The sequence below is a fragment of the Tenrec ecaudatus genome, chromosome 10 (genome assembly GCF_050624435.1).
Source record: "Tenrec ecaudatus isolate mTenEca1 chromosome 10, mTenEca1.hap1, whole genome shotgun sequence".
Taxonomy (NCBI): domain Eukaryota; kingdom Metazoa; phylum Chordata; class Mammalia; order Afrosoricida; family Tenrecidae; genus Tenrec; species Tenrec ecaudatus.
Genome location: NC_134539.1, coordinates 143,736,471 through 143,750,069, shown reverse-complemented (window position 1 = coordinate 143,750,069; position 13,599 = coordinate 143,736,471). Strand labels below are relative to the sequence as shown.

Genomic DNA, 13,599 nt, shown 5'->3' with positions numbered 1-13,599 from the left:
AGCCATTCCGCATTTCAGTCATAATATACACAACAAATCAGAGGGCTGATGTCTTGCAGTACTGTTGGCAAATACAGAGTTCTACAGGCTCGCCCCAATTTGCAATAACTAACCAGTGATCTTGATGTCAAGCTCTGTGTTTTTCTGGCTTAACAAGATGCCCACCCCCCAAGGGAATAGTTGAGACTTCTCAGTTTCCAGGGTAGGGATCACAGGCTGCCAGCCAGGTAACCAAGCCTCCTGGCCAGCCTGCAGCGCCTCCAGTGCAGAAGGAACTGCACTCTGCAGGGGCCCACAGTCGTGAGAAAGGGCGCTGGGGGCCACCGGAAGCTTTAGAGCTCTCCATGGGGTGAGGCTGGTTTGTTTGGGGTTGACAATGCTGTCCACTCAGGCAAGCTCGCTATGGCATGTTTACAGAGTAAATAGCAGGAGCTCAACGTGACAAAGCAATGCCCACTTGCCCAGGGCTGGGAGGACTTCCAGGCCTATACCCTTCAAGAGGAGCCACTTCCAACTGATTGGTCACAGCTGCTCAGCTCACCTGCACTAGAACGATTTGAAGACGGGGCATTTCTCTTTTCATAAAAATTTGCTCGTCACTAGCAAATTATTGCTGTAATTAGGTCTCAACGTGTCCCACTGAGACAGAGAAGAACACTTGTTTGCAATCTTTAGCCGCTGTTCTCTAAGGGGTGTGGTTTGCTTCAAGTCATGGGATGCAAACCACCAGCCCTCAAATGCCAGACAGATCCCACCCCATCAGAAACTCCTGTTGGATCTCACAACCATGATCATCTCATCTACACCCACTGATATATTTTGCCTATTTAAAAATGTGACGGGTTATATCCATTGTTTTTGTGTATGATGCACAATTATGTGATGGTCAAGGGTCTACTAACCTGTTATGTGAGACAGGCTGACCTGCAGGTAATCCAAGGCCAGTGAGTCAATTACTGCTTGTACATTGTGTGCATCGTCCTCCTGACTCCGAGGAGTAACTATCAGGTCTGTAGGAAAAAGTCACATCATTTTTGCACCTGTAGGATCCCAGTTTATTTCTGACCAGATTTCTGAACAAGCTCAACTACTACCAAAGCCACCTCTGTCCCAATAGAACTGGTTCTAACATCCTGACAAAGTTAATAGATCGAGCTGAAGTTCCAAAGTAAAATGCTCATTTATTCAACTCCCATACCTATGCCCATGATCTACAAGTGCCACGCTGAGAGAAAACCCAATCTGAAAGCCACATCAAGTTGATGCTCACCCACGGCCTCAGAATACAACTGGCCACCAGGTGGCACTGTGAGTTAGGAATTGGACTGCTCCCCTCAAAGTGGGCAGTTCTGACTCGCTAGATGCTCTACCTTGGGGGAGAATGAGGGAGACTGTCTGCTCTGGTTAAGATTTCTAGTCTCTGAAACCCTAGAAAGTTGCTAAATCAGAATCAACTGGATGGCAGTGGGTAAATCACCATGCCTTTTTCCTCCACCTAGTGGATGTGGACTACTAACCTTTGGGTTGTAGTTGACTGTCAGATCTGTTTGTACCACGCAGACATCTTAATGGAAGAGTTTTAAAACTCCAAACCTGTTGCTGCAGAGTCAGTTCTGACTCCTGGTGAGCCAACATGGTACAGAGTAGAAGAGATTCACAGGGTTTCACTGTCTGTAATCTTCATGGAAGCAGGCTTTTCTCTCTTAGGTGCTGCTGATGGGTTCGAACCACCAACTGTTAGGTTAGTAGTTGACAGCAAACACACCCAGGGACCTTACAGAAGACAAAACCCAAACCCATTGCCATCAAGTCAATTCTGACTCAGAGTGACCTTACGTAGGGCTTTCTGAGGTGCTAAATCTTTATGGGAGGAAATAGTCTCACTTTTCTCCTGCAGAGCAGCTGGTGGGTTTGAACTACCAACTTTGTGCTTAGCAGTTTCATGTTTTTCTGACAGCGCCACCAAAGCTCCTTTCCAGAAGATAAAGGAGTCCATAAATTTAAGGAGATGCTAGTACTTTGAGGAGACAATACATGAAGTGAGATGTTAGCCTCTGTAGACAGCCTGCCCAGGGCACCTTGAGAGAAGCAGCAACATGAAGGAGATTTACATGTTCTTTGAAGGAGCCTATTGGGAATCACAGTATAAAGGTTAAAAAAGTCAGTAAAGATTGGAGCCTGGAAAGTTTTGGAGTTTCATCTCTGATATTAAGGAAAATGAATTTTTAGGGGCAAAAGAAAAAAGTATTTTAAAAGTCTATGAAGTATATGCCAAAAAGATGGGAGACAGTTGAAACTAGTATCAAAAGTAACAGCTAGAGGCTACCCCATCACCTTGGTAACACAGTGCTAGTTGGGCTACTAACCTCGAGGTCAGCAGTTTGAAACCACCAGCTCCTCTGAGGGAGAAAGAGAAGGCTTTCTACTCCCACAAAGAGTTACAGGCTCAGAAACTCACAAGGACAGCTCAACCCTGTCCTGTAGTGGCACAGTGATCGGAATGGACTTGATGGCAGTCAGATTTTGGCTTTATGTCCCATCACTGGTGACAATGGGAAAGGAAGAGGGACCAAACAGCCCTTGAATACTAAGAGCTTATCAATGGTCCATAGAATCGAGGCAGTGAAGGAGTCTGTACAAAGGGCGCTGAGGGATAAAAGCTGGGGTACAGCAAAAATGACGACATATCCCAGAGAAGAAATAAACAAGTCACAACTTTCAAGATAAGAGGGCATGTGAATTTATTAACTGTCTTCTCGGCAAATTAGGTTTATAAAATACACATCAATTCTGTCTCCACGATTAGTTATATAACAGGACACAACATGTTCTACTCCCATTTAGAACCTTTGAAGGGACGTTTCCAGAAAGGGTGTGGCTTTTACAAGGCATCAGACATAATTAGATGAAACCATGATTACCAAGGAGAGTCCAACTGATTTGATCAAGGCTGTTATTATGTTGGGCTACTGTAAGGTACTCATTAAGGTAATGAATGCAGCATTTAGATAAAAATAAGATGCAAAGAGGAAACACAAGATTTTACAATTACCAAAGGATTTTAACAAGAGTTGACAACTGCTTAAAGATTGAACTAAAGGCACTAGAAACCTCTGGCTCAAACAATTCCTGGTTGAGGTATCCTTACCTGGCACCCTTTCTCCCAAAATTGACTGATAAAGGGCAATAAAAACATTAGCATCACAATCTTCAAGTACATGTATCCTCAGGTGTATGTGACATTTCAAAAGAAGGTTATTGGCAACGGTAACCCACTCTGTTGGGAAAAGAGGGCGAAAGTCATCAAGCTTGTACTTTTTTTTTAAAAACCACCACCAGAACAGATAGTGAACTTGTTAGATGGTAGGAAATGTAATAACTAAAGGATCTCAAAGATCTCCCTCGGCCTTTTAAAAGAAATACTTAATTTGGCGAGCGCGTGTGTGTGTGTTGAGGTGGAGGGGGGTAAAGGTTGACTTCCAGAGCGCTATAATTTCAATGTTGTCAACATTACATAGAATGTAAATCCAATTTCTACTGTTGTGACCTAGATACTGTTTGATAACTTACCCGATTTTTATTTTGGAAGCCTTACACAGGTGTTTCTAAAGCATACTGACAAATGGGAATATTACATCACAGAAAGTAATTAATGGGTGTTGTTTCAAAATCCCTATAGGAATGCAAAGGTTTTTACCCAATTCTCTTGTGCAAGTCAGGATTTCGCGATGATTAACCTAAGCTGTTAAACGCTATAGATATTTTAGGTCTGTGAAGGCAAATAAGAGAACTGTATCAAAGGGGCCTTGCAGTCACCGTCTAAGCTCAGAACAAAGACGAATCCTGTTTTCTGTACCACCCTCTCCCCTCACGCCCCTGCTCTAAAACAATGCTGAATGAGCAAAGGATTTCAAGGGGCTCTCGACCATGGGTAACTTGAACGCTGGAAACACATGCGGGCCCCGCCCCGCCGCCCTCAATAACAGAATGATCGTGTGGGAAACAGTATTATTCGGTCGTGAGATACATCTTACGTTATGGAAACAAGAGTATCGTGGGGAAGGAGGTACAGACATTGCTCTACCTGCAGTTTCCCCTCAAAGTACACCACCCCCTCGCCCCAGTAGTCACGGTTGGCAAAACCATGGTAACTGGGTGGTACGCAGTCCTGGAGAAAAGACGGGAAGCGTCCTGGACAACCAAATCGATTCGCGACGTTAGACAAAGCGGGTAACTCTAGCGGGCACTGAAGGGGGGGGGGGGGACGGACCACTGTATCATATCGGCAAAGACCGCGACAGATCTGAGCGGTACTCCTCAAACGTGCAACACAAGCAAGCGTAGGCACGGCCTCAGCGCCCACCCTGCCAGCCTAGGACGACCCTTCCTGACAGGTCTTGCAATCGGGATGTCGCCCCAAAGCCAGCCTCTCTCCCACCCCAAACAGCCAATCCAGACCTGTGCAGGGCGCCCGCGAGGGCATCTGACAGGCAGGGGTCCCGCAGGCAGCCTAGACTCGGGCTCGGCCGCCCCTACACAGCAGGCGGGGACTTCCGGGGAGTCGGGGCGGGCGACGTGGGCCCGCAAACCGCAGGGCGTCTGGCCGAGACTCACCAGCCTCGGAGCCGGCCATGTCGCGAAGGCAGGTCGCCTCGGGACCGCGGCCGGGCGCGCGGGGACGGTGTCCGAGAAGGGCCGTACGGCGACACAGCCGGGGGAGGAGGGGGAGCGCCCGCAAAGAGTGGGGAAGGAGGGGTAGGAGAGGGAGGGACGTTTAAACGGCTTCTCGCTGCTGATTGGTCATTGGGTGAGCACTCGGCGGCGGTTTGCGGAATCTAGATCACATTCTCCGAGGACTGGATCCCACTCTAAAGCTCTCCGGTCAGCGCGTTTGACTGACCAGGCCACCCACTCGCCTAGCTCCGTCTCCTGGGGTGGGGGGTGGCGGGGGGGAAATTAGAAGGGAACTTCCGGTGAGTCAGTTCGTTATGTATCCCTCCGCCAACGGGGGAAGTAGTGCGGCCGACTCACGCGGTCGGCGGGGGAGGCGGTCACGTGACGACGGGCTCCGCCCTCCCGTGTCACTGGGTTATGGGCGTAAGGCTCTTTGAAGACGTAAACATCTTTGAGTGGAAAGAGCGGCCTGTGATGGTCGCTTGATTTTTGAGGGCAGGACCTGAAAACGGGTGGGGTGGATTGCTTAAGGTTTGTAGAGACGAGAAAAAGGCGAACTGGAAGTTCGGGATGGGGATTTTAGTGGTGGATAGAGTTGCAAATAGGCCAAGAGAGAAAAACGGATGGCCCCGAGGGCGGGGCTGGGGACAGAGCAAGAACATGGCGGATTCCGGAACGCTGGCGGGCGTTGCGGCCTCTGCGCAGGGGGCGGGGCGATGAGGTCATAGAGCCGTTCCCAGTATGCTTTGCGGCGGAGGAGGCGGTGCAGACTATAAAACCGGCTGCCGGGAAGCAGCCGGCGCCTCATTCATTTCCACCGGTCTCTGGTTGCATAGCTCCGGTTCCTGTCATCGCCGGCTGGTCCCCACTACCGCCCCCGCAAGGCTTCGCGGTCGCCATCCCCAGCGACTCCTCGCACCGCATTCTCCTGACTTCGTTCCCCGCCAACCGCAACCATTGACGCCATGTCGGGTTATTCGAGTGACCGAGACCGCGGCCGGGATCGAGGGTGAGTGTGGCTACGAACCTGTCAGGCCCGGTGGGTGGGGGATGGGAAGGCGACGAGTGGGGGTGGGGGCGACGCCTTGGAACACGGGCCTTCTCGGCCTATCGCTGGGCTGCCTCAGACGGGGGCTTGCGGTATTTTAAGTATTTTTCCGATTAGAACTTGGTCCTTAACGGCCCACCAGCTCGTTTGCTTGTTTCCTGCCCCGGGCGGGGGCCTGGGGCCCGCGGCCATGTCGCCGCTGTGGGGGTTATTCTTGCGGGCGGGGGCGAAAGGTGACTCCGCGAGGCAGGCGACGTAACCGCGACTTGCTCCCCTCTTCCGGGAGCAGTTTTAGGCTCCCCGGGGGTCCCGTGGGAGTGAGGGGCCCGCTCCCGACGCCATTGGGGGCGGCGGGGGCTGGAGGGGGGCCGGCGCCGCCGAGTTCAGCCATGCGGCTGAGCCGCGGGTACAAAATGCCGGCTTCGGACATGGCGGCGGCGCCTTTGTTACCCCGCCCGGCGGAGGAGCTCAAAATGGCAGCGTCGAGAAAATGTGGCGCAGAGAGAAATGCGAGACAAAGGGGGAAGCGCCGCCCCAGCGGGAACGCCGCCCGAGCGACTCCGCCCGGGCCGGGACTCCTCCCCCGGTGCTCGCCGGCTCCTCCTCCTCCTCCTCTTCGTCGCGTTATATAATTTCGTTACGGTGATCGGGCGCTCCTCCGCGGGTCCCCCACCCCCACCCCACCCCCCTTCGGTTCCCTTGCATAAGCGTCCCCGAGAGCCCCCTCCGTTCCGTTTTCGCTTCATTGCTGCCCCGTTATCCATTCTTCAGACCAAGGCGTTTTTTGCTGAAAAGCAGCTGTGGAAACAGCGTCGCCGCTAGGCTCCTCCCTTTGCATCATTCCTCTCCCAGATAGTTAAATTTTCAGCCCGTGGAAAAGACCGTAGCCACGAGCCATTTTGTCTATCCCGGTCATCTGAACTTGCGTGCTACAGGAGCCAGTTGCGGACTGATCTGATCAGCCCCGCGCCCTTACCTGGCCGCCCCTCATGCCGTGCATGTGCACTTGGGAGGGGTGGCGGAGCAATAGACGATGGCGCTGGGTTAGTCTGTTGGGAATGATCCTGGTTAAGGGTGGTTCTCCAGCTGCAGACGGTTCCTTTGAATGATCTTTAGCGGTTGCTAATAAATAAGCCTATGAACTTGTAAATGTTTGTGTTTTTAATTACAGGTTTGGGGCACCTCGATTTGGAGGAAGTAGGGCAGGGCCCCTGTCTGGAAAGAAATTCGGAAATCCTGGGGAGAAACTAGTTAAAAAGAAGTGGAATCTCGACGAACTGCCCAAATTTGAGAAGAATTTTTATCAAGAACATCCTGATTTGGCGAGGCGCACAGCGGTCAGTCGTTTTGTTTTTTTCTGACTGTAACCTAGTAATAGCTTCCAGCAAATCAAAATCAGGCTACAAATGAGAAGATTTGGGGGAGTGTCATAGCTTCTGAATTCATAATTGGGAAATGGTGCCAGTCTATTGGATTAGTTATTTGGGAATGGTATTTATTAACCTGATGGTTCTTGAATTGTACAAGGTTTTTTTGTATAGATCTAGATTTGAAAATAAGGGCTTAAATGTAGTAAATATCGCGTTGGGGGCCTTGTCAGTTGTACACTGAGTTGGGAGGCTTGTTGTTGCAAGACTTTAAGAGATTACTATAATCCTGCAGCAAGATGTGGAGACGTACAGAAGAAGCAAGGAAGTTACAGTTAGAGGACACAACTGCCCGAAGCCAGTTTTGAATTTTTATGAAGCAAACTTCCCTGGTAAGTGCCAGTTCTGAGTTCTTGATTTTTCTTTTCTTGCCACTGCTAAGTTGTGCTAAATTTCCATCACTAATTACAGCAAATGTCATGGATGTGATTGCAAGGCAGAACTTTACAGAACCTACCGCCATTCAAGCTCAGGGGTGGCCAGTTGCTCTAAGTGGATTGGATATGGTCGGAGTAGCACAGACTGGATCCGGGAAAACATTGTCTGTAAGTGCGAGCGCATTTGATGATACTGTGGTGCTAGACATAGATTTGGGATTAAAGGGAACAAAGTAAAAAAAAGAAATGAAGTGTTTTAATAACTTTCTCCTCTTCATACCCCCTTCCAATAGTACTTGCTGCCTGCCATTGTCCACATCAATCATCAGCCATTCCTAGAGAGAGGTGATGGGCCTATTGTAAGTATTCGTTTCACCAATTTGTTGTGGAAATTGGTAGAATACATAGCAAAAGATATAGCTTTACAATGCTTTATGCAGGGATTAGCTGGACCCTTTAGTGCCTTTGACTGCTGGACCAGCATAATTGAGGAAATTATATCCCAGTGTAACATAATGTTCCCTTCAACACAAAGATCCAGGTCTGTGCTGAAAGTTATTCCTCTTTCTTCAGTGCTTGGTGCTGGCGCCAACTCGAGAACTGGCCCAACAGGTACAGCAGGTAGCTGCTGAATACTGTCGAGCATGCCGCTTGAAGTCTACTTGCATCTATGGTGGAGCTCCCAAGGGACCACAGATACGTGATTTGGAAAGAGGTGTGTGGTAGGGAAAAACCTCTTAATCACTGATGGTGCTGAAAATTGCAGATGCCCGTGCTAACACTTAAATTTTTTATTAAAGGTGTGGAAATCTGTATCGCAACGCCTGGAAGACTGATTGACTTTTTAGAGTGTGGGAAAACCAATCTGAGAAGAACAACTTACCTTGTCCTTGATGAGGCTGATAGAATGCTTGATATGGGCTTTGAACCCCAAATAAGGAAGATTGTGGACCAGATCAGAGTAAGTTTGATAAAAATTAACAATTTTTATCTTTTAAAAACCCAACTCATTTTTTAAAAGTACAATACTAGATTTTTTTTGTTTCAAAATATTTTTTCTTTAGCCTGACAGACAAACCTTAATGTGGAGTGCCACTTGGCCAAAAGAAGTAAGACAGCTTGCTGAAGATTTCCTGAAAGATTACATTCATATAAACATTGGTGCATTGGAACTGAGTGCAAACCACAACATTCTTCAGATAGTGGATGTGTGTCATGATGTAGAGAAGGATGAAAAGTAAGTAGTTTTTTCAATTTCATCTCTTAAAATAACTGCTCTTCAAATTGAGCCACTATCTAATAGATCATCATTAAAAGTCATTTTCAGTTTGGACAGGCTCACTTTTGCCATCAGAAAATCTGTTGAATCCTATATAGTAAGAATTACCATTCTAAAATTTCCTGTAGGTTAAAAGGAAAACTTAAACTTGTGGGTTTATTTCCAGATCAAAAATAGAATTGTTTTACAAGTGGTTAAGCAGGTGTTTCCTCTTGGATTTGTAGACCTGAAAATAGAGCTTAACTGTTCTTCACTGATCATTTGAACTGTAAAATCTTTGCAGACTGATTCGTCTAATGGAAGAGATAATGAGTGAGAAGGAGAATAAAACCATTGTTTTTGTTGAAACCAAAAGAAGATGTGATGAACTTACCAGAAAAATGAGGAGAGATGGGTATGTGGGGTGACTTTCTCCAATATTTAGCTGATTTGTTTAATAAAGTCGCTAATGTCATGGGTTTCATGGATGAGATTTACTTGTTCGTATAGGGTGAAACTATTTCTATTTTAGACAATTTGAAGATCTACAACCAGAAATGGTTAAACCACCTAAACAAGAATCGACCATTTGTTTCTAAATGTGAGCCTACTAATAGAACATGTTTTTTTATTTAGGTGGCCCGCCATGGGTATCCATGGTGACAAGAGTCAACAGGAGCGAGACTGGGTTCTAAATGGTAAGTTCTGTGGGAAACAAGCACACCATTGTGCAGTTTGCTGCTCGGGCTGGTGATTGAGTGTGTGCCTTTCTTTGCAGAATTCAAACACGGGAAAGCTCCTATTCTGATTGCTACAGATGTGGCCTCCAGAGGGCTAGGTCAGTACAAACGCGCATTCGTGACTTGGTTTCCCAGAAGATCTCCATACAATTTTTTAAAGAAAGTCTATTGCTTTCTTTAACCTCTGCATTTTTCTAAGTTTTTTTTTTTCACATAAAGGTGCAGTCTTTGTGGCAAGGCCTAGGCATGACAATCGGAGGACTCGAGGGGGATGGAGGACTAGTGATCGGCTGGCTGCTTCCAGTCGAGTAGAGAGGTGGAAAACTGACAGTGTGCCAGTAATCTTCAAAAGGCAGAAAGTACCGCCTCTGCCACGTAAACTGTTCTCTCCAGGGGGGAAGGGAAGCTACCCTCTCACAGTTCACTGCCGTGGTATTTCTTCTGTCCCATGCTTTGCATGACTGCCATGGTACAGCCTTGTTTCAAACTGTTTCCTGTGATCTGTGGGTCTTTGCGTTTCAGTGAGTTTGCTGAAATGTCGAAGAAATATTTCCAAACTTCAGTGTTCAATGACATTTTTGTTCAAGTTTGAAACGGAGAGAGCAACTTTAAAAGGTACTAAGCCTTTTACAAATTGGTGAGTACTGGCACATGAGCTCTAGAGCAGGAGCACTTCCCGCCCGCAGTCAGTGGGAAAGGAAAACAGTGCTTTGAAAGTTCCTCCCTCAACCTACACCGTAGTCGTCATGTCGAGACCTGCCAGAGAGAGACACATTCTCAAGTGAATCCTGGCTTCTTGGAAGCGCTTGCCTAGACGAGACACAGTGCATAAAAACAACTTTTGGGGGACAGGTATGTTTTTCTTGCAGCTGCGGTTGTAAGGTCTTGGCAAGACGAGCAGTGTGGCCAGAATTTTGGACTGATGAGTGTGTAAATGCAAAGGACCACATAATATTTTAATCAAAAGGTCCTCAGCACATGAAGAGGTTGCGGTGACCTTTTAAGTGGCCCTACTGCGCAGAAGCATTCAGATGTCACTTGATCTATCTGTAAGGGGCCTTCCTGATTTGGGAATGTATTAAGGAAATAGACATTCCTGTTTGGTTGGCCTTCACACTGGGTGGGTAATGAGAATTACAGAGATGACGTGCTTTTCTTCCCTTTTTTTTTTCTCCCCCCCCCCCCTCCCAAACCTCAATGGTCTTCCTACAGGGAATGGATAACCATTTAACTGTATTTTTTGCAGCCCATACCTTCTTGGGAATACAATTGTCTAACTTTTTATTTTTGGTCTGGCTGTTGTGGTGTGCAAAACTTCGTACATTGCTATTTTGCCACACTGCAACACTTTACAGATGTGGAAGATGTGAAATTTGTCATCAATTATGACTACCCTAACTCCTCAGAGGATTATATTCATCGAATTGGAAGAACTGCTCGCAGTACCAAAACGGGCACAGCATACACTTTCTTTACACCTAATAACATAAAGCAAGTGAGCGACCTTATCTCTGTGCTTCGTGAAGCCAATCAAGCAATTAATCCCAAGTTGCTTCAGCTGGTCGAAGACAGAGGTTCAGGTAAGGCCAACCTTTGGTATGAGATAACACTGCTTATTTATTTGGAGGTCATGTGGTTTGTCTTGAATCAGAGCTGAGCAATTGTAAAACACTTGTGACAAAGCTACCTGACTTCCTCTTTTTTAACGATTTGTGTCATGGAAATAATCAGTTTGCCATTTATTTTCCAACAGGTCGTTCCAGGGGTAGAGGAGGCATGAAGGATGACCGACGGGACAGATACTCTGCGGGCAAAAGGGGTGGATTCAATACCTTTAGAGACAGGGAAAACTATGATAGAGGTTACTCTAGTCTGCTTAAGAGAGATTTTGGGGCAAAAACGCAAAATGGTGTTTACACTGCTGCAAATTACACCAACGGGAGCTTTGGAAGCAATTTTGTGTCTGCTGGCATACAGACGAGTTTTAGGACTGGTAATCCAACAGGGACTTACCAGAATGGTTACGATAGCACTCAGCAGTATGGAACTAACGTTCCAAATATGCACAATGGTATGAACCAACAGGCAGCATACGCATATCCTGCTACTGCAGCTGCACCTATGATTGGTTATCCAATGCCAACAGGATATTCTCAATAAGACTAGAGGTATATGTAAATGTCTGTTTTTCATAATTGCTCTTTATATTGTGTGTTATCAGACAAGATAGTTATTTAAGAAACATGGAAATGCAGAAATGACTGCAGTGCAGCAGTAATTATGGTGCACTTTTTTCGCTATTTAAGTTGGATATTTCTCTACATTCCTGAAACAATTTTTAGGTTTTTTTTGTACTAGAAAATGCAGGCAGTGTTTTCACAAAAGTTATGTACAGTGATTTGAAATACATGAAGGCAGTGCATGGCCTTCCAATAAAAATATTTGAAGACTGAATTAAGTGGAAATTGTACTTTATTTTACATATATACTGTCATGTGAAACTTAACGGTCTGTTTTTAATGAAACAAGATTGATTTGTTTTCTCCTTTCCATTTTACTTTGGGGGTTGGGAAATTGGAAGAAGAGTCTTCCTATTGCAAGCGTTAAAATGGGATCTGTGCTGATAGATTTTATAAGCTTAGGCTAAATTGCATAAATGCTTTTGTGGATAGCATTCAACCTTAGTGGAGTCATTTAACAAGCCTGTTTTCCTTAGTACTGCTCCAGTGGATGATCGTTAGTAAAAGTAGATGTGAAATAATCAGCTGTATAGCTCTACCCTCAAACTGTTGAGTGAGGGAACACCATGGTTGACTGACTCTTCCCCCTTGGAAATTTTTAACAGTTGGAGAAGTTAACTCCCCCCCCAAAAAAAAAAATTTGTGCTCTTGGCTGTATTATGAATTACCAAGATGGGCAACAAAGCTGAAAAAGATAAGGTTTTGTGCTGTGAAGGGGCCAAGTTTGAGTCTGACTGGATTTGTTTTGAGTGTCATTCATTCAAGTTACATGTGTAGATCTTAGTCTCTACAGACTTCCTGGGGCTTTTATTTAGTCACTCCGGGAGTCATGAATGTCCAATAATTCAGGGAATGTAGGAGGTCTTGAAAACTATATGTATGCTCATGCAATTTACAAAAGTCCTCACCAAAATGGTAAAGAGGCAACAACCCAAAAGCACACACAGTCTCAACATAAGTGTGTTGCTAGAGGTCCAGGGAAAAGCTTGCGGATGAACCCTCCAATCTCTTCTAACGCTTTTTGTCAGTAGTTCTGGAAGTAGGTTTGAATGTCTTTCTGGAGAGTGGTTTGTTTGGTTTTTTTGCCAGGAGACATGAGACTGATTTATAAACCCAAGCAAGGCTTTAATTGCTATTACTGCCTTACCTAAAGTAAAAGTTCATTTCAGGGGTGGGAAAATTTCTATGACAAATTTATTGAAAGCTGGTTCGTGTGGTAACCAGTTTTCAATGTCAGTTTGTCAGATTCAGACTTTCAGGGTAGGTTGGATCATTTAGTACATACTTTACTGTTCATTGTCTAACGTGGGGTTTTTAATTGTGAACAATTACAGATGTGATTGTGGGACTGTGGTAAACATTTACCTATTTTAAGTAAGTTTTAAGAGTTGACTTTTTAGCATGTGCGTTGTGTCTAGCCTGTAGTTGTCTTAATAAATGTGATTTTTCTCCCCATTCGCTCCTTTTTAAATTTTTATTTGCGTGTAGGCCAATTTTCTGGTGTGGGTTTATAGGTTTGCCGTTTCACGACTTTTCCAGCAGTATGGTTTTTTTGTTCAACTTCAAAACCATGCGTGCTTGTGGTCTCTCCTAGGCACCCTAGACATACATGATCAAATGTTCATTTTACCTCGTTTTCACCAACTTCCCCTTCTGGTAATCCAATGCAGTCTAAATTTGTTCTTTAATTTGCACCATTTAATCCTTAGTTTCTATCACTGAAATCTGAGTTACACACATAGTCCACCATGTTTGCTTATTGAAGGAATCCAAGGGGTCTTGTATTGAAATGGGTTCCACATTTGGGGGTCAAACATTTAGCCAAGGGCCCTGGG

General features: G+C 45.9%; 2 protein-coding genes across 3 annotated transcripts in view; one reads left to right on the top strand and one right to left on the bottom strand.

The window, feature by feature from the left end:
- The window catches only part of CEP95 (centrosomal protein 95), a 30,717-nt gene extending 25,793 nt beyond the window's left edge, over window positions 1-4,924 (bottom strand). The window contains exons 1-3 of one of the 2 annotated variants that reach the window (XM_075562084.1): window positions 4,615-4,924; window positions 3,149-3,277; window positions 903-1,010 (exon numbers count right to left, since the gene is read on the bottom strand). In XM_075562084.1, the coding sequence (XP_075418199.1) occupies window positions 903-1,010; window positions 3,149-3,277; window positions 4,615-4,633 (256 nt within the window). In that variant the 5' untranslated portion in view covers window positions 4,634-4,924. The other variant, XM_075562082.1, reaches the window with a different exon arrangement.
- Window positions 4,925-5,624: 700 nt separating this feature from the next.
- On the top strand, window positions 5,625-12,870 carry DDX5 (DEAD-box helicase 5). Its single transcript, XM_075562081.1, has 13 exons — window positions 5,625-5,683; window positions 6,894-7,059; window positions 7,385-7,481; window positions 7,561-7,694; window positions 7,820-7,885; window positions 8,100-8,241; window positions 8,327-8,487; window positions 8,591-8,763; window positions 9,089-9,199; window positions 9,421-9,482; window positions 9,563-9,622; window positions 10,880-11,104; window positions 11,278-12,870. Exons 1-13 carry the CDS (start codon window positions 5,640-5,642, stop codon window positions 11,682-11,684), a joined length of 1,848 nt encoding a protein of 615 aa, XP_075418196.1. The 5' UTR covers window positions 5,625-5,639; the 3' UTR covers window positions 11,685-12,870.
- Window positions 12,871-13,599: the final 729 nt, after the last annotated feature.